The 20,944-nt window shown below is 44.0% G+C and overlaps 1 protein-coding gene across 1 annotated transcript in view; it reads left to right on the top strand.

The window, feature by feature from the left end:
• The first annotated feature begins 1,006 nt into the window (after positions 1 to 1,006).
• The window catches only part of MSN (moesin), a 40,652-nt gene continuing 20,714 nt past the window's right edge, over positions 1,007 to 20,944 (top strand). The window contains exon 1 of the mRNA XM_059483125.1: positions 1,007 to 1,135. Coding sequence (XP_059339108.1) covers positions 1,124 to 1,135 — 12 coding nt within the window. The 5' untranslated portion in view covers positions 1,007 to 1,123. The remainder of the gene's footprint in view (positions 1,136 to 20,944) is intronic.

Here is a 20,944-nt window from a genome sequence, read left to right as displayed (position 1 = left end):
TGGTGGATGGCCTGCCACTGGTCCTCTGCTATTTTTATCCTTGAATTTGGTTATCATTTATATTCTGTGATTGTGGGTGTGGCCTTGGAGAAGCCCTGAAGACCAGATGCGACATGCCAAGCTTCAGGGAGCCACAGTCCCTTGGGTTTTTGGAGCATCTGGAACTTGAGAGGGAAGCTGTGTGCTAATGTCTTTACAAACAATTCGATGGGTGAAGATATGGATGTTAAAGGATTTGAAATGGGTCTAAATGTCTCTACTTAACTTTGGGCAGTAGGTTTGTTGCAGATCCCTGATAGCTTAGCTCCTGAAACAGGCAAGGGGGTCTGCACAAGCTTGAGTTTCTGAACTTTGGGGTAAAATGACAGGTTCAAGGGGGAATACGCGGTAGGATGTTCGAGAAGGCTGTGCCTCAGCCAATGGAGAAAGGAAAAGGGCAACGTGCGGCCGGAGCTCAGGATAAGAGGAGGCTGTACCCTCCAAAACCTCGAGAGAAAAAACCCTGGGCATGTGTGTGCGTGGGCCAGTGGACTCTCTCCCTTTATTCGAGTTAAGTTGCAGGACTCCTCTGCCTCTTTTACAGAGACTGGCTTATCGCAGCGTGATTTTCCATACAAGCTGGAAGTGTACTTTTTAGTCAAACAGATGGCTGTGAAAACCTTGCACAGAACAGCACACTGACCGGCCACAGCACGGGCCGAGGAGCCGGGGCTGAGCTGCACCTGTGTGCACACAGCTCTGGCTCACAAGGGACAGAAACACTGGTCACAGGTCAGTGCTGCGGTCTTACTTTGAACAGTGCAATCGCCGACGAAATAGCAATTTGTTCTTAAAGAACGCTTTTATCAAGGACCAGAAATCCCAACGATCCGCGCATAAACTTCTGCGGCCGGGGCTGTCGGTGGTCGCTGGAAGCCCTCGGCTCCAGCAGCGATGGGAGCGCCCCGCAGCCCCCGAGGCCGCGCCTTCCTGGGGCGGGGGCGCCGGGCTCCAGCGGCCGGGCGGGGCCGGGCGGGGCCTGGCCGGGCGGAGAGGCGCGGAGTCCCGTTAGAAGCAGCGAGGAGCCCGTGCGGATCCCCACCGGCGCAGGAGGAGCGACGGCCGTGCCCAGCCCGCCGGGAAGATGCCGAAAACGGTGGGTGCCGCCGGCGGGGGGCAGCGCGGAGGCCCCGCCGCGGGCTGCGGGCGGGTGCGCGGGGCCGGGCGGGCGCGGCCTGGGGGCTCCTCCCGCCCGGGCTCGGCCGCGCCGGAGGGAGCGGTGAGGGGCACGGAGGAGCCCCGGGGAGCGGAGCCTCCCGCCCAGCCCCTCCATCTTGTGCTCCCCCGCCCGAGGGGCCGCGCCTGGAGCGCGGGGTCTCGGCGCGGCGGGGCCGCCTCTCCGCCCTAAAATGTCCGGCGGAGCTCGGCGGCGGCGCCGCCCGCCCGCGTGTGCCCCTGGGGCCGGGGGGGCAGCGGGGCGAGGCTCCGAGAGCCCGGAGGGAGCGGGCGGCTGCTATGGCCGCCTCGTGCGCTTCCCGAAGAGCAGAAGTTGGGGTTTTCACAAGTTGCGCTTAGTCAGTTTGGGTTGCCAGGGAACCTTGTCCCAGCTTGACTCGAGGTATTTCTTGGCCGAGGAGATTTTGGTACTTTAGAAAGTCTAGTCAAGTCCGTACTTGACTCTCCTCGCAGCAGGAGTTCGGTGACTAATGAGGAGCATGGGGTTTTTCCATTTAATTTCTCCTGGTTGGAGCGAAAGGATTAGTCCCAGCCCTTCATTGATAAAACAGGAAGAGCAGGCTGGAAGTCTCTGGATGTTTCCGTACCGGAGTGATCTGAAATGGCCTAAGAAATCTAATGTTTAAGCTAAGAGCTTGTGGTTTACATAAAGGACAGGAAAAAAACAAATCCAAACAGAAACTCACCTCAGTGCAAATAGAAATTGAAATGAAATCTGCAGTGATTTTCTTTTAATAGTTTACTTTCTTCACTGTAGATATTGAATGCTTATTTGATTGACAGCTACTTTTCCTGATGTCTTAACTGCCATCTCTGATAGCATGGATAGGTAGATCATGGTTATTATTATTCAAACATCAGTGTATTGAAGGATATCAAACCTCAGCCTCTTCAAGGTTAAGACAGTATTTTCTTAAGCTTTAGAAAGGCCTTCCATTAAATATTAGTGATTACTGAAGATTTACTTATTAAAAAAGCCTATATAGAGCAACAAGTTCAGTAAGATTAACAGAAATGGCACAAGTTAGGGGAGTTCTATGCTTGAGACCTTTTAGCTAGAGAGTTTACAGTCGTGGTGAGTGACTTTTTTTAGCGTGGATCGGCCAAGAAATCCTGACCGAGAGCGGCTTGCGGGGCGGGGTTCCCAGCACCAGGCTGAATCTGAGCTGGCAGCGAGGTGCTCGTTGCAGCCTCCCAGACACACCCTGGGCCGGATTCACCTTCTCAGTCTGCTGCTTTCTTGTTTTGACAGAGCAGTTCTGCTTTTGGAGCTTTTAAAAACTGGAGCAGATAGAGAAATGCAAGTGTTTTGGTGTAATGCTTTGTGTTGCACGCTGAGGGTTCTCCAGAGAGCAGTTCAGTGTCTGTGCCTGTTGCAGTACAGAGCTGCAGGGCCTGCTGCTGTATCAGCCTTTGGTTTCCTGCCTCATCTGCTCTAGTTACAGACCCAACTGAAATAATATTTGAAACATTATTTCTTGAGCTTTGGTTTGCAGGAACAGGATATGCTGGCATAACTGTGTAATCAGTTCTTCATGTGAAATAAACATGACTACTACTGTGCTGGCTTAAGATTTGTTAATAGCTGCTTAATTAACAAAACAGTAAAATCCAAGACACTTTCCTCAGTCAAGGAAAAAAAATCAAGGTCAAATGTGGGTGAAACCTGGGCAGTTAGATGTAGGTTTATGTGGGCTTCATCACAAAAATAAATCCATTGTGAAGAAGACAGATGGAGGAAATGTTCTAGAGAACAGTTCTGGCTGGGCAGGAAAAGCATTTGTGTCAAAACTACTTGGTTGGTAGCTCTTATCATTCATCTCACCAGGCTTATAGAAACATGCTGCTGCGTGGCTTAAGCAGCAAAACCTGTTGAGTTCTGAGTCTCTACACCTCCTCAAGCTGGGCTAAATGTTAGCACATGTAGCTGGAGATTTCCATTTTGTTATGGGAGGCTTGCTATGAGTGACACTAGGCTGTGTAGCACTATTAATAAGAATCCAAGATTAACTCTGGTAACCTTTGAACTAGTGCACATGATTTGCTGTTGTGACATGTAATGGGGAGGTTTGGTTGCTGGAGGCTTTGTAGGCTGTGTAGAAAGTCCATCATGCATCAGCCTGCTGATCTTGCCATACTCTAAACAGGAAACCTTCCCTGTTTAATTTAGTGATACAACTCTGGCTTAAATATGTTGTGTCCTGCAAAGTTTAAACAGGACAGTTAAAGGAGACACCAAAAAGGGCATATAATTCCTCCCATGCTTTGTATTGCAGAGGGTGGAAGCAGATGAGTGCTAAAAATGAGCTGGTGTCAAGCTTTGGCAAGTCTCTCCTCCATTTGTGTGTGCAGTCTGTTTATTTGCCATGAGTAGGCTCTGATCTCTCCCTGATTGGTGCAAGGTTTCTGTTTTGGGGTTCATTGACTATTTTGCCCATGCATGTGCTTGCTCTGTGAATGGATGGGCCACTGAACGTGAAACAGGAGCATTCATCACGTGTGAGGTGTGCTCTCAACAGTCCTGTCACCGGCACTTGGGCAGTTCTCTTTTGGGTAACATTGTAGAGAAAGGGCTTTAATCAAAGCTAGTCTTGTGAATACAGAAATTTTAGAAGGTAACAAGGGAAAAGGTACCAGTCCAGACTTTATTATACCTTAGCTTGAAGCTAAGTGTAGTAATAGTTATCAGGATCTTTAGGGACTCTATCTGTAGTTTGAATTGATGGTCCTAATTCCCAGCAGGACTCAAAAGGTCCCAGAAGTTTTTTTTTTCCATTGTTCTTTGGAGTTTCAAGGTTCTGGTTAGAAGAAAAGCAACTGAGATACTGATGTGTGTATCAGGAGAATCCTCTGGTTAATTAGTTTCTTTTGTCTGTGGCTACTTGCTACGAAATGCTGCAACAAGATGGCAACTATGAGTAGACTGCTACATTTGTTTGGATCGTTTTTCTTTTATTTCCTCTAGTGGAATTTGCTTGATGCCTTGAAGAGGAAAAGCATAGTGATGAAAAGTGTGACTTTATTAGATGGGCACTTCTCTCCTCATCCTGTTGTGCTATGAAGCATTCTAGATGCTGTCTGTCTTATTTCATGACTGGCCCATTGGTGCTGTCTCTTCCTCACTCAGTAAACTTGGGAAGCTTGGTGACACTGATCCAAGTTTTACATGTGTGCTAACTTCAATTCATTATATGTTTCTTCTAATGCCATCAGATATGACTTGCTGTAAAGATATGCGTTTGAATGCTCCCAAAGACCTTTTTATACAGAAGTGTTTCCCCTGTTGGTGATTTTCAGATAACTTTGTAGTTCAGAAGCAGCAATAGCTAAAACATGCTGAGTTTACAGTGGAAGCAGGTGAACCACTGAAACTGGGAAGCAGTGAATTATCTGTAGCTTTATGCCTACCATGGGATTTTGCAAAACAGGAAAGGCCTTTGCACCCTAGCTTGTGTTGTATTCAACAGCTTGGTCCGTAGGTTCTGCAAGAATGGCAAGGTTTTACTTCATGTCAGGTGAAGCAATAAAGCTTGACAGTGAGCAAAAGCTTCTGTTTCGTACTTTTAGGCCTTCTATATTAAAGTTAAACAGGGATTTAAAAGTACACCGTTGATGAGAAACAAATACTCACTTTGTTTTTACATACTGGTAAAATCTTTCTTTCTCGTCTTATGGCAAGCCCTAGCCCTGACAGGGCAAAACCCATTAGTTGTTCTGGTTTTACACTGTTGTGAGCAAGAACTGTTCCAAGTGCCTGATCTGAACTGGTAGCCGTGATTCAGTTCATAAAACTTCAAGGTGACAATGTTACGTATACTTATCATACAAGAGATTTTAGAAGATTAAATGTCTTAGTTGAGTCCTTTATTTAATTTTTGCCCTCTTGCTTTGTTGCCTGAGGCAGCTGATCAAGGTGCAGGTTGGTGAGGTGCACCCAATAAAAAGGGCCCCAGGAGAGCTTTATGTTTGCTGCTTCTGCTGTAAGAATCCCATGGGGAACAGGGTGCCTCCTATCAGGGGTTCACCATCACTTGCTTCTTGCAAATATCCTGTCACCATAACGACTACAAACAGCTTTTTTTTTAAACCTTCAGGGCATTTCCTTGGGTGATTCCACCTTGTGTGATTAGTCACCCCTGAAGTTTCATTACAACTTTAGTCATGAGGATGGTTCATAAGATGTCTTAATATGGACTCACTTATTTTGAAAGGAAACGCATCTCTGCCTCTAGAGGAAACTTGGTTCAGTCGTTTTATGTATAATGTCTAGTCTGAAGTGAAATTCTCAAAAAGCTCACTAAGTCCCTAGTAGCTGCTTGAGAGAGCTGATGAACTGAATCCGAAGGATTCAAACACCTTCTGCTTGTGGCCCTGGGTGTGCCTGGGGACAGTGCCCTGCTGGGGCTGCTGGCCTGGCCACGTCCCTGCTGCTCAATGGCTGCTCCTCAGAGAAGCCCCTCTTCCTCCACAGAGGTGGCTCTGGCTCTGCTCCAGCCTCTGGAGGAAACTGACTAAAAGCTTCCTCTGGCTGCGTCATCTCCTGGACTCTTTCCTGGCTCCGTGCAGCTCAAGCAACCTTATTTGGCTGACTTCATTTTTTTTTTCCCCTTCTGTGCAGCAAGAGGGCCTCCCTGAATTTGCACAATAAAGCTGTTATCTGTGCTTAATCACTGTTCTGAGAACTACAATGGGGTTTGTTTGAAAAGAGCTTCAAGATTTCAACTCCTTGGATCTCTGTCATTCCAGTGTCCCGTTTCCCTTTTATCTGTTTGCTCAGTGATTATACCAGAAACCAACTCTCTGCTGCTGTACTCACACTATTAGAAAAGAGGAAATCTCTCTCTACCCAGGAATAATCCAGGGCAATTAACTGATGTAAATTAAGAGCAATAGTAAGCAGCCAGTTAATTGCTTGCTTTTCCCTAGGGGTATTTGGGAACAGCAGGTATTTGCATAGTGCAGCCAATAATATTGAGTTAAAAGTTTGTTTTCATCCCATCTGAAACTTCCAAACTAGGCTGAAGTCTCTAGGTTGATGGAAGGCCACTCTTTCAAGGACATCTATGTAACCTTCCTGTGGCTGTTTCTAGGTGGAGCATTCAAGTGTTTTGGAAGTTGTGGGCACAAACCCCACCCTTCTGAGTCCAGTAGCTAATGCTGACTCTTAAGGTAGTATTTAAAGCAAATACTTAGTGGGGAGGAAGGAAGAGACAGTCACTGGCAGGGGTTTAGTTGAACATCTACAACTGTTCAGGGGTTTAGAACCTGAAATTGCAGAAGTTTGGGCCTTATATTGACAAGAAATAATTATGGCTGCAGCAACTGTGGCTATCAATAGGTTGGTGATCTAGTGCTGCTTCCTTCCTGTGCAGCTGTGAAAGGATATATTCACTTCTCTGAATGTGTGATCCTCCAGGGCAGCAGTGGGGCAGTCAGAAACTCCTCGCCTTTGTATAGCAGTTTGTTGAACTCAAATGGGGGAAAAAACATCCTTTGAAGATGTTTTTAAAGGCATGACTCCTGCAGAATGCTTTTTCCTAGTTGTACTAACATCTCTGAAGCTGCAGTAGTAGCTGAGGAGCCGATTGAAAGATACAAAGTGTGGAGGAAAGAACGTTGATCAGTTCTCATCCTTTTGCCAGGCTAAGGCAGAGGAGTACTTGGCCATGCTAAGCCTCTTTCCCTTTGGCTGTTGCTGGTTGATGAATAGCTATGGGAAAGGGCAGAGGAGTGCCCCTGAAGGAGGAATGAATGAAAAAGCTCTGAACCTGATCAGCTCTGTAGAGAAACATGTAATTAGGCAAGAATGAGGGACTAGAAGAGGGAAGAGACACTCCTTTCTCTGCCAGCTGTGATTCTGTGTAGAGTAAAATGAAATCTCAGAAGAGTTCAGAAAGAATACCTGAAACAGTAAATCAAGTGCCATGGTATTCATGGCCCAGACTGAGCTGTATTCTTGCAAATTTCTAGTTCTCTTTTGTTTGTTTCCTAGAGGAAGAGTTCTCAGGCACAGAAATGTACTGTCCTGGAGTGTGAATACTGTAAAAACTTGCTTGTTGTATTTTTTGTTGTCTTTTTTTTTTTTTTTTTTTTTTTTTTTTTTTAGTGGGGTTGTTTAGTTGATATTGGAGAATTTTGCATGCAACATACATATTGGAGAAGAGTTACTCTGCCGTTGTATACCTTCCTATATTCTTGAGGTGGACTCATAGAATCAGTTTGGTTGGAAAAGATCTTTGAGTTCAGCTGTAAACTGATGACATGCCATGAACCAGTCTTGTCTGTATATCACTGATATTTACTATTCTCCTTTGTAGTCCTTTATCAGAGCATTTTTTCTTCTCTTGATTGGGAATTTAGTTATGGTGATGAAGTGACTTAGTACAGGAAAAATCTGCTATTGCAATCTGATCAACCACTTAGTCACAGCATTTAATAAATGTATTTGGTTTTATATAGCATAGGCTAATAAAGTATAGAATTCTAGGCTAACTAATGGAATTCTGGGCTTTTTCCTTGCCACAGCTGTACAGTACAGTTCAAAAGCTATGGCAAGGAAAAAGTTAGCCCAGAATTCCATTGTGCTTGGTTACAGTGCAGAAACTGAACTGCCAGAGAAATGATTAGGATGAAGTGTCAGGATACATGATATCTTCCATCCCCCAGAGGTGTGTCTTTTCATTCATAATGTCTCTAAGAATATAAATATGGCATAGATTTTATTTTTTAAATTCACTTTGCCAGAACAGTATTCTCAGAAGGCAAAAAAAAAAATAGTTCCTCAATATGCTAAATGTCTTTTCAGGCAGTTTTCTGGATGGACAAGAGGGTTTTGGTTGTGTATAATTTTTTTTCTCTGTTAAAATCCAGAACTGGATATCTTTCTGATGATTGTAGTCTACAGGACTTGCAGAATGTCAGCAAATGGTTCTGAAGGCACACTGTAAGAAATAAGGCAGTTCCACTGCTAACAAATTCAAGCAAAATCAGGTTGCCCAGTAAAAAGTTTTATTGCAAAACCCACACAATACTTGGTGGTCCCATACATCTTATATGAAAACAATCCTATTAGTCAGAAATAATAGAGAGGGAGGGGCTTGTACATATGTATTAGGAGTAAGGATTTGCTTACAGATCATTGAGTACACACTTTAATGAAAATAACCTCTTTGGACTGGTTGTTTTTGCTGTGTTTGATGCCCCCCAGGGTGTGTTTTGCCCTCTTGTCTCCAAGGGCCCAGTGCTGGCAGCTCCTGAGCCTGCTGCTGACCAGCACTCAGATCCCTTTCTGCAGGGCTGCTCTCCTCCCACTCCTCTTGCACTTTGGAATTCTGCCTGGTATTACTCTGCTCCACGTGCAGAATCTGGCATTTGTTCTTTTTAAATTTAATGCCACTGATCAATCATGCTGTGAGTTATCTAGATGCCTTTTCAAGCCCTCGTGTCCCTCAAGTGAGTCAGCAGCACAGCCAGTGCTGCTATTGTCAGGACCTTTGCTAATGGTGCATTCAGCCCCTGCAAACCACATCATTTGATAAAAATACCGAGCCACACTGGCCCATTATGGAGACCTGGGGAACATCACTGCTGACTGATTGCCAGCCAGACACAGCCCCATTCCCTGCAGCCCTCTGAGCCCTGCCTCCACTGCTTCTTCATCCTGCACAATTTGAGCTTCCTTATCTTGCAGCTGAACAATTTGTCCAGAAGGATGCTGTGAGAGACAAAAGCTTTACTAAAATACTGAAAAACTGCATCCACCACCTTTCCTTCATCCATTGAGTGGGTGACCTTATTGTAGCAGGATACCAACAGCCCACATATGCTGTGCCTGATGACTGCATTATCTTTTAAACACTTTAATGTCCTTTCAGTACCATCCAGTAACTTGGTTAATCTAATTACTCTCTGACTTCTAAAACAGATCTGCAAGAAAGCAAAATTGCCTGGAAAGCTGGAAGGATTAAAAGAAGCTTGCTTATAGCACAGCCAGGACAATAGAATACTCGATGTTAAAGCAATAAAAACATGCAACATTATGATGTGTTTGCTTTGGTGTATGGTTTGTGTGTGTTTTTTTTTTAAATCAGCAAAGTTATCATTTAGGAATGTCACTATATTATATTGCTCACTGTATTCATATGTCCCTCTAAGTTTTGACAGCAGTCATTAATGGAGACACTGCACAGCAGGCCTAAGAGCGGTGTTGCTTCTCTAGTGTGTTGTTAGTTACTACTGTATGTAGTTGTATATTACTACATCCAAATGTTAATAAATGTCTGTGGTCTGTGAGATGAGATGAAAAGCCAAAGCATCAATAATTGTTTTGCCAACATCTGTTTATTTCATTTGTTCCTACATGTATCTCAGTATTAAAGGAGTCATAAAACCACTTTTTTTTTAAGTGACTGATTAACTTAACCTGGTTTTTTTTGGGTAGACAATGAAGGCTTCAGCTGAGATGTATTAAAACCATTGTCTGTCCATATTCAGTATTCTGTAGCTACAGTTATCCACCTACAGTGAAAAATCAGGATCTGAGCTTGCCTAAAGAGAAACCTGGCTTCTTCTGTTACTGAAATAAAATGTGCTCTTTAAGCTCCTGGATTTTTGTTGCAGTATCTGTAATTTTCACTAAAGCACACTCAACATGTGGATTTGTTTGCATTAGTGAAGTACTGGAAGCAGAGAGCAGTAAAATGATTATGTTCTATCACTTCACTCTTCACAATTCCCTAGACAACCAGAAGCTGCTGTATGAGCTGTTAGACATGACGGCTCATTTTGTGAGCTGCCTCAAAAACTCTAAGGTTGCTGGTAATTTGAACAACAGGCTCAGAAAATGCTAGTATTACTAAAAATGTCAGGAAGCTCCAAATCCATGTTTGGGACTGTGGAAAGCTTGAAGAGTGTTATTATTCAAGACCATGAAATGCTTTATCACTAAGCCAAGGAAACATTTTGATAAGTGATGTCTTGGTCCTCCAGCCTGCAGCTCCATTGTGCTGATTTTGTTACAGAAGCTGGACTGTGACTTACTCTTTGCTGTAATACTGAGATGACAAATACTTACGTTGTTGCTATGCTAAACCTTTGCTTCAAAAGCTATCAAGGAACCCCTCTTACCTGAAGTTAGTATTGAAAAAAACCCCAAGTGTTGCCTTGAAATTTTTTGGTTTGCTTAAAACACTAAACTGTACCTGGAATTGATAATATTCTGACCCAGCTATGACAAACTGGGCAGCAGCAAGTTCCTGAAAATTAATTTTCTTGCTCCACTTGTAATGTCTTGCTGCTGCTTGTGTCTTAGGCTCTGTGAAATCTATAGAGACCAATAGATTCTGCACTGTTTACCTGGACTTCTGTGTTGACAGCCATACACACAGAAGTGCAACTCTCAAAAACCCCCAACTTAGGGTTTTTTTTTCCTTTATCTTGCTCTGTGGTTTGTTACAAACATCTCAGATTGAAGAGTGACTGCAAGAGGCAATGCAATGTATTATGCTCAGTTTGAATACCCTTTTGCACATTCAGCAGTTTAGGGTAGAGATCTTTTTTTTTGAAAGAGGGTCCATGCCAGCATTTTGCATTTTATTTCTTACAGCATTTTCAGTATATATCAGTATAGTAGTGTTGTCTTGAATCTACCAAAAGACAGAGTAAATAGAATGACTGAGTAACTTCCAAATCACTCCAAATCAGACCAATATGAACAGCACTTGCTTCAGCATGATGCACAGAAATACAATGCTATCTTACTGTTTGTTCTGACAATGGTAAATAATCAAGTAAAAATCTGACAGAAGGCTGCCCTGCTCCTTTGCTGCTTCAAGTTCTGACAGATTTAATCCATAGGCTTTGCCATTAAATGCTTTTACCATATTCAAATGACAGCTTTGATTTGGCAGTGTTTGGAAGGATTTGACAATAATTGTGATCGGAGAGGATTCAGACAGTCTTATAAACCAAGGGATTTTGCTGCTCTGCCATTCCCTTCGAGAGAGATGGGTGATTATATGCATTAATATGGATCTATCAATTTCCACATCAAGCCTGAGCAGGAGTAGTTAGCTGCTCTTACAGCTCCCACTGTTCTGGTGAAGTGCAGTTAGGGGTAAGATATTTCATGAAGGAACATTGAAGGAGCCCTGACTTTGATCAAAGTTGAATTCAAGTCTGTCAGCCCTATGCTGCTGTACCTTAGCAGATGGAAAAACCTGAAAACATAAAGCAACCCCACACTGCAGGTCTGGGTAAGAGCTAAACTCTCAAGATGACTTTTGAGTGTTCTTTGCAGAAAGCTTGTTTTCAGGCTCCCTGCCTCTCCTTAGTGTAGTGAGTTTTACTTTTTTAGGTTATATCTGCATGCATGACCTACTCAGGAGATGTACTCAGTATCTGGCTATTTCTCTTCCTACTACCCAGTAGAGTTTCCTAGTTTTGACCTGCAGCTTTAGGTGGACCACTAACAGTTTGGCTTATCTGCATGTCTGGCTGCATAAAGATGGTCCATAACATCTCTGTAGAGGAGAATTAGGGATCCAGGTATTGAAACTGCAATTCATGGAAGGAAATTACTCTTGCCCAGTTGATACAAGAAGTCTGTTTATGTTAATAAGTCTTACTTGACCACTGACATTCCTGGCCATTCAGCAACGTCTTTATCAATGCATCTAGGTCTCAGGTGTTAGCTGAAGTTTATCAGGCTTTCTTTCTAAAACAGCCCCATTTCAAGAAGTGTTTGAATGTGAAGCCAAGAGTGTGGCTTTAATTGCAGCCGTGAATGAGCTAAATCAACTTGGTTGCTTGCTTGAGAGCTTTGATGGTTTGCTGCCACTGTAAAGTTTTGCATCAGGTCTGTTCTGAAGTTCAACAGAAAATGGGGTTAATGACACGTGTACATGTGGCTTGATGGTAAATCTCACCAAGGGGTTGTGAATCAGAGCTGCTGCAAAGGATAAAGCAGGTATGCCTGGGAGTGAGGAATGAGAGTGGTTCAATAGCATGGTCCATCTTGCCCAGTTGTACCCAAAAACCCATCTTGCCCTTGTTGCTGTTCTATGACCTGCGTAAATGTGCTGAATAGGACCAATGAAATTATTCTATTGGAGAAAATAACAAAAGAAGAGTTATTCCCACCCTGATTCAGCCTTTTGAATTCCTACTTGTGGTGTAGTTGTGGAGTACAAGAATGAAGCCAGAGAAGTGATTGGGAGGGTGCAGGCTGTGCAGGATGGGTTCCTGTGGTGGTGGATACAGACACTGCATGTGCTGGCTCTGCTCTCCTCAGCTCCTGTGCCCCTTCAGGAACCTTTTGGGACATGGGTTCTGTGTCAGGGTGGTGTAGCTGCTCTCCTGTGTACTAGGAAAGCTCAGATGCCTAACTGGATGGAGCTTAAAATAACAAAGACTACTTCAGCAATCACAAGCTGATTTTTTATAAACTGTGGACAGTCCCAACAGAACTATTTAAAATCTAAAATAGGTCGGTGGTGAGGGAAGCAAATATGGGTGGGGAAACTGAATATTAAAAAGAAGTGTAGAACTGAACCATTTAGGGGAAATCCTGTGTTTTAGGGAACTGTGACCTAAATAGATATGAAAATTTAGCCAGCCTAAATGAGACCCTGTACTTAAAGGAAGTTGCAGGATTTGTCTAGCGTGCTGGAAATGATAAAGCTGAAAATCACAGGATGATGAAACAGCTTTAGCTCATACTTGACTGTGCATGTAGTTAAATTTGGAGGGATGGCTCATAGTCTGGGCAGTCAGATCCCACAGTAAGGCTGTGTTCTAGCTCCTAGAAGTCTGGCCATTGTTCAGAGGTTCAGTGAGGGCTGTGAGCTGGCCAAGAACTTGATGTGCCACACCCAGGCCATGCTCTGGGTGTCTAGAACAGGCAGCCCTGTGTTCAGCTCCCCTCCCTGTAACAGAGCTAAACTGCTAGGAGTCTCTTAGTTGAAGGCCAGAGAGAAGCACGTGAAGCAAGATAAGCTTGCTCTTTTATCTAAATGTGAGTCCTTTAGAAGGAAGAGCTTGGCCACAGCAGTTATCTTCGTGCTTTTTTTCCCTGTGGAAAGTGTCTTTAGTGATTACCAGAGAGTTGGAGTGTAGCAATTTTATTTGCCCTTGATTCCAAGTTACTTCGGAAACAATTCTTAACTGTAGATGAATTTAGAGACCTTTTCATAGGAGCTGAGTATTTAGTCTGTTAGCTCATGAACCTCAAGTACTTGCTTTACATGTGATGTCTCAATGTAGGTCACACTTGTCTTGTTAGCATCCTGTCTTGATCTTGTTTTGAGCTCCTTCCAGCAAAGTAGGTGCCTGTGAATTTGGCAGGCATTCACTGGATGCTATGTTTGGAAAGCTCATTGACTTTTTGGGAACATATCCTGGCTCCAGTCTTGCCTGATCAGCCCCTCACACTGGGTATTTGCAGCTGTTAAACAGTTCTGGGAAACTCCCTGCCCTTGGCTTCAGGATGGAAGGGGAAGAACTGGGCACAGGGGAGGTTGGAGTGGGGGGAAAGTTGCTTCCTAAGAGCCTTTCAGAAAATCTGAAGTGCCTCTGGTGGTGGTAGGGAGTGCAGGGACTGTTTTGCTGGTTGAGCGACTGCAGTCACAGCCAGGATCATAACACCTTTGTATGGTCTACAACAAAAGGGAGGTGGCACAAAACTCTTGTTTGTAACCTGTGAGTAGGATTGCCTGGGAGGAGCACACAGTAGTGTGAGGAATGTCACCCAAACCGTGCTGGCATTCAAACATGCCCACTGCCTGCTAACTGCCCTGAGGTTGAAGAGCTTTAGCAAGGGATGTGGTTAAGGTCTGACATGTGAAATACCACTGCCAACCCTACTATTAGTGTGAAGAGCCCTTAGTAGGTGTGTATGCTTCCCCAGAGAAAGGCTCTTCTAACAGGCACAAAAAAAAGGTGTTTACAAACAAGCAACCTCCCCAAAACAAGACCCAAAGCTGCACAGATTGTAAAAGTTGAATGATGGCAACTGCACATTGCTAGATTTTGCTTCAAGTTTTACCTGCTGATCCAGATGTTGGGGATTTTCCCCATGGTATTTTAATTTCCTAGTTTTGACTAGTAAAGGATGTTCTCTCTAAGCAGCTCAAACAGCAGGTACAAAAATAGTTATTCCAAGGACTTCTTCAAACTGACTCTAAAGAAACAGAAAATGGCAATGGTAATTACTTGGAACAGCTACAGGAAAGCAAAGGGAGGTGCTTGAAGAATCTATTTATGGAAAAGGAAATGGCAAAAATAGAGGAATTGATCCATTGCACAAGGTTGGGAGTAAGTAGTGTAATAAGTGGCATACAAGTATCTGGTTTTGACCGTAAATGGGTGGGGATCCACCCATGGCTGCTTCTGCTGGCTCAGTACTCTCATCTTGCAACTCCTTTCCTCTAAGTGAAACTCCTTTGCTCTCTAGAGAGGATGGCAAGCTGCTAATAGCCAGGGTGTTCAAACACCATTGGTGGGAGGTGACTGGTTGAAAAGTAAGGAATTATATTTAAGCACCTTTAACCTGGAAACATCATGAATGATTTTGGAAGCCATGCTGTGTGGGCGGTAGGGGAATTTTAATAATAGGTTTGAATTAATAACTTTGTAGTAGTCTTTGTAAAGTAGAACCTTCTTCCTGAAGAAGTTGCCTGCCCAAATCAGATCACTGATTAAATTGGGTAAATGATACCTGTAGAGTTCTGAAGTGTGGAGATCTGCAGCCCTATGGAGCCAGCATTGGCACAGCCCTGGCTTTGAGTGCTCGCTGGTGCTACTGAAGGAAGGTGTCTCCAGAGCAGGGAAACATTGATTGTGAGAAAGCTGCAAAGCTGGGGCAGGGTGAGTGAGTGAAGGCATCTAAAGCAAGGCAACTGCAAAAAACAGACCCTTTGCATGAGGAGCAGGCTTTTTGGAAGTTTTCTTGTGAACTCTGTGAACATGGTTTGAAGGAGACCTCACTTGTAAGAGAAACTATCCTTGAGGGTAATAAATCTGATTCTCCACCATTTGAGGAAAAAAAAAAAAAACGGGATCCCTAGTTTTTATAAGGGTGTCTGAAGTAGATTCCCTAACTTGATATGAATAGCTGATCTCTGGACTGATAAGCATGTCCTGCAAGGACGATCCCCTCCAACTCTGCTTAGTGATCCTCTGCTCAGGCCTCTCTGAGTGCCAGGCATCAATCACATGCAGAGGAGCACTTAAACAGGAAGGGAGCTGTGGCTTCTCATGCTTGGTCTTGAGAACCAGACAAGCAATAAAGTGTTGCTGTGCTCTGTAGGGATTGCCTTTTCAATGGCAGCAACTGCCTTCAAGGAAACAGATTTTTTTTTTTTTTTTAATGGAGGCATTCCTGATTACCACTTGCTGTATGGAAGAATTTTATTTTCCTTCTCATCACTGTGAGATAAGCAGTACAAATTAACACAGGATTATTTTGAGATTAACAGTCAAACAAATATACCAGGGCTCTGACACTACAGTATGCCAGGGTTTATATTAGAATAAATCACTTGGTTTCCTTTTTTGAAACTGACCTTTAGCATTATATATTGTAGCAGATTTTGTTACAGACACATACACACACACAGAGAGTATTCTGAGTTTGAAGGGACCCACAAAGATCATCAAGTCCAGCTCTCAAGTGTATGATGTGTAGGGGGATTGAAACTGCAATCTTGGATGCTATTAGCACCATGCTCTAACCAACTGAGCTAATCTCATTAATCACCTCAGTCAGTTTCTTGTCTTTACTTTTTTCAAGAACAGGGTTAGGGTTTCAACCACTGGATGCAATGACTACTATAAACCTTGTCAGAAAATTTATGGAAATGCAGTTGGAATGGGCACAGAATTGGCTTATTTTGAGCCCCTTTGTTAGGTAAAGCAGAAATCCTCTGCTCTTTCAAGCTCCGTATAGGAAAGCTTATCTTTTTTATGGCTGATGTGATGTAACTCTGTTTCCCCCATGCCCAGTGCTTTTAAATTGGTGCTGTGGAGGTGAGTTTTGCTGGAAGCTATGGGCAAACACTGGCAGCATCCTTTGGTGTCTCAATGAAGTATTAAATGCCACAGATGGCACAGACCATGTCTGCCCAGACACTGCTGCTTCCACCCTTTCTTAGGTGCTGGTGCCTCCAGCCTTTCTCTATACACTTTTTGCAAGCAGGCTTCTCAAAGCTGTGAACTTTGTTGATCTTGCAGGCTGGTGCTCTGGCCTGCTTCCCCTTCCTGTCCCCAGCAGCGTGGCTCCTGAAGCTGTGTGGGTGCTGTGGTTTGTTGCCCACATGAGCCATCTTGTCTTGCTGGGGACAAAGAGCAGTTGCTGGTGGTGGGGACACAGCTCTGGTGTGACTGTGCTCAGGTGTGGCTCCACAGCAGCTTCTCAATCCAAGCTGGCCTCCTGCCCTGCTCCTTCACAAGGAAGGAATAACACCATATGAGCACAAATTTAGTTGGATTTAGCCTGAATTCTGTTGCTCACCAGAGAAGTTTGTGAAGCTGGGTAGTAGCAGCTGCCCCTTCACTGCTCTGTGTTTTCAGGGTCCGTGCTAAAGTCATTTGGGATGCTTTAAAGGGTGCATTCCTGCTACAGGCTGTACTTGGGTACCAAAAGAAAGCCACATACTCTACAGGATGTGAGTAGTACTACTGGCTCACTGGTACCAGAAGTACCATGGCAGGCTTTCCCCTTGGGTGATAGCTTTATTCAAATGGATGGGATGGGATGCCTCCTGTGGAGTTACTGCATGGCCTGTGCTCCAGTCAGATGAGAAGTGCTGTGTCCCAGCAGAGCAGGATGGGGCTGGTGCAGGGAGCTGGGAAGCTCCCAGGAGCTGCAGGGAGGGTTAACCTCTCTCTGGGGTCTGCAGGGTGGTGCCTAGGGTGTCCCTGCTGCTGTTCTGTTCCCTGATGAGCTTAGAGGTATGAAAAGGCCCTTTAAGACTGCTGGAAGGGGGCTTGGTTAATTAAGTGTAATCCTTTGAGAAATTGCAAGCGCTTTCACATGACCCGATCCCAGCCTCACCCTGACACAGAGGAGCCAGGGCTGTTCCAGCAGGGTGCTGGCACTCAGGAAGGAGCCAGATGTCTGTGAGTATGGCTGGTGCTGAGGCGTGGGGCATCACCTCTGCTTCCCCTCCAAGGCATTGCACAGCTCTGCTGTCCTTGCAGAGGGCTGGGCAGGCTGAGAGTGGTGGGAAGGGAAGTGCAGCACTGCAGAGCACTCTGCTCCACTTGCACCTTCTGAGAAACAGGGGACACTTCTTGTTAAACTCACCATATTGCTGCTGATCTTCCTAAAAAGCCAAAACTGAGCAGTTTTTTAGGTTATTAAGGTACATTATGAGATTTTAGTTTGTGCAACTCCAGCTGGATTTGATGTGCTTCCCAGGTTGGAACTGGTGAATGGTATTGGTTTAGTATTTTTATGTGGAGTAACTGCTGGGTGAACTGGTGTCTTTCAGTGCAAGGCTATAAAGGTTGGTCTGGAATTTCTTTTTAATTGAGCTTGCTTCTTTTCTGTACCAGTCAAATTTGCAATAAAGTCTAAGTTTTCCTTATGATACTTTCTCCAGAAATAGTCCACTTGGAGGCCTGAAGCTGGGGAGCAGGGAATATCTGGAGCTTGAAGCCTCCAGCCCAGCAGGGTACAACAGCTTCCTTGCCTACAGGAAATGCAGGGAGGAAAGAAGCTTTAGCTCAGGGTCAGGGTTTTGTAGAGGTCGATACTCTGTGGTGCTGACTCCACTTATTATTCTGACATGAATTTCCTAGTACTCTATTCCTGTCTCAGCTTGTGACAAACAGAATTGTCTTTTCTACCTCTCGTGCTGCTCAATGCACTGGGGCATTAGCACAGGCCATACATCCGTTCCTGAGTGTGACAGGATCAGTCTTTCCTGTTTGTCCTGCCATATGCAGCTACACCTTTTCATCTCAGGAAGTTCTTATAGCACACTATTAGGAGGATTTATTCAGAAACCTGACAATTACTGCTGCTAGTAAAATTTATTTGGAATCACAGTGGGGCAGAAAGTGAGACTTGAAGGTATATGGGAAACATTAAAATACCTGAAAAGATGCTGCAGATAGGTGGCTGGTACCACTGTCTTTTAAGTGTGTCCCTTGCAGATTGCTGAACACCATGGGGAGAGGGGGATAGTGGTGGCATGGGCCTTTGGAAAGCTTTTGCTGGTCAAAGGGAACTTTCTTTGGCTACAGCTACTCTGGGGCTGGAAGAGTATCTCTGCCATGCAAGTTTCTGTCTGTGCAGGATGTACCACGCTTGACAATACTGTCCTTGGCAGCAGGAAACTCTTTAATGCTCTGGCACTGGCAAGCTTTAGCAGGGTTTAGGCTGGTGGAACTATGGTAATTCCCCAAATAAAGAAGAGGAAGGGTTGCTAGTTTTCTATCTCTTTCCTGTAGCTGTTATGAAAGGAATCAGTTAAATATGAGCACTCTTTTTGGCATGTTTTGAAAATTTGATGAGTATAAATTTACCTGTTGAAATGTGATAGTTGAATGTTCTTGCAATGTGCAAAATGGTGTCTGGAAGCATTTAATTAGTAGCTGTTTGTATGAGAGGCTATTAAATGATGATGGAAAGACAACAGACTATTTAGAGGTCACCTATTACAATAAACTTCTGTGACTTTAGGATCCAAGTAGAATTTAGAGAGTTGCAAACATTTGCATGCTGCAGTGGGTATATTATTAATGCTATGATGAATAAATTCAATTAATTGCTTTAAACAGAGTTTGAGTAAAAATTACTGCTTTAGGATAGTATTTTTGATAAATCTGTTGATGAAATCCAGTAAACCTTCTTAAAGCACCTCCTAAGTGTTGAAAGTTTGATAGATGTTTACTAACAGAATATTTGGGATAGGAGGGCAGTATAGTTGGGGATGAGTGCTGCCACTGGACCTTGTGATTGGATCACTGGTGTGCAATGTCTCTTTTGCACATCTCTCAGCAGCATGCACCTTACTTGTCTGGACTGACAGAGCTAAATTTGTATAAGATCAGCAGTTCAAGTCAGATATATTATTGACATTTTTTTTCTGTTTGCAACCCAAATTATAAACATCCCAGGGGTTATGCCATCCCTCAAACCTATGAAAACCTTATCAGATGGCTTAGAAATACAAAATCTGATAGCTTAATGCTGATGAATCTTGAGGCTTTTCTTAGAATAATCCCTGGTAGCAAACTAATTAGATGGTTTAAAAGTGCTTTTTGGCACAGTCACTCTCAAGGAACGAAGCTAATTAATCTAAATTTTGATGGGACTGCATAGTGTTGCTCTGTTTTGCTATAGCATTTTTATTCCTATGTGTAACATTTGTGTTGGTCAGTACTCAGCTATGAATACCTTAGTAAAGTGGTTTTACCTAAAGTGAGACTTAAAGTGAATGAAGAGGAAGAAGGTAAACATGCAGTGCCTGGCACGTACTTGTCTGGTAGACATTATAGCAGTCTGCAGATCTCTTCTTGTAGCTGGTTTGAGCTGCAGGCAGAGTGCATTAATTCAGTGCCTCCCACCACCTGAAACGGTAGAAACCTCCCTCTGAGCCACTTGTTGTGAACTGGAAAAACAAAACCACTCTAGCTTGGTAGGGTATGGGGAAAAAATGTCTTTGTGTGTTGTTTTCACACCAATGAGCCTTAACAAAGCTCAATTTTACAGCAAACTAGCTTCTCAGCCAAGTATTAAATTACCACTGATGGTTCAAAGTAACTAATGGTTAAAATGTCAGTGGCACAGCCCAGGATGTGCTGTGCCCCCAGCTCGTTGTGCTGACAGCTCGCAGCAGAGTGCTGCTGAACGTGTTAAACCCTGCTCAGCCTGGGGAAACGGCACTACCAGGGTGTGGTTCTGCAAAACACGAGCCTGCTTCCTGTGCTATCTCAGCTTCTGCTCTCTTAGATCAGCCTGAAGCTGCAAGTGCAGCCCCATTCAAGACTTTGGGTTGTTACTCATCCTGGGCACAGGGGACTGCTGGAGGTGGTGGGGGGAAATGTGTAAATCTCCCTATTGAGTGTGCTAATTGAAGGATAATATTGGGTCAGATAGTTTAATGGCATATAAGTGACTGACAGTGAAGGAATTTTGCTGGTTCCAGCATGGGACCTTATTTTACTGTGCTAACAAAGATGTGAGTTTTAATAAGTATTCTGCATGAATTATGGAGTTACTGAAGCAGCTTTGTTTAAAATGTGGAGGTGTGATTTGTTCTAAATAACTCTTAAGAGCTATTTAGGCACACAGATGTTTCAGTTCAGTTTTCTGGTGCTCAGATATTTGGTCCTTAATCACCTATGCACATGATATCAGATAAGAGTAGCTACTGTGCTTTGTCCATAAACAGTGGAGCAGAGACTCTTTTCTTTCGTGGTAGCTGATACATTCATGCTTTAGGTGAACAGGAAATACTTCAAAGCTAACAAAATGTAAGGGGTAACTTAATGGCTCATTTAATGTAACCCTTATACCTGAATGTAGCTTATGGACAGCTTTGCACTCACTGGTGGCTGTGCTGGGTGAATCAGGCTTACGGAGGAGAGAAGCAGAAATCTGTTTCCAAGTGTAAGCAGCAAAGCTGTTTTGGGGAGCATTCAGCCCTTCTTAGAAGTGGCCAAATTCTTGTTTCACCAAAACACCATGAAATTAGCCCATTGTCAAGGCCCAGGATTCAAA

The sequence above is a fragment of the Ammospiza nelsoni genome, chromosome 15, assembly GCF_027579445.1.
Source record: "Ammospiza nelsoni isolate bAmmNel1 chromosome 15, bAmmNel1.pri, whole genome shotgun sequence".
NCBI lineage: Eukaryota > Metazoa > Chordata > Aves > Passeriformes > Passerellidae > Ammospiza > Ammospiza nelsoni.
Note: the sequence above shows the minus strand (reverse complement) of the source record. Positions and strands in the feature narration are given on the sequence as shown.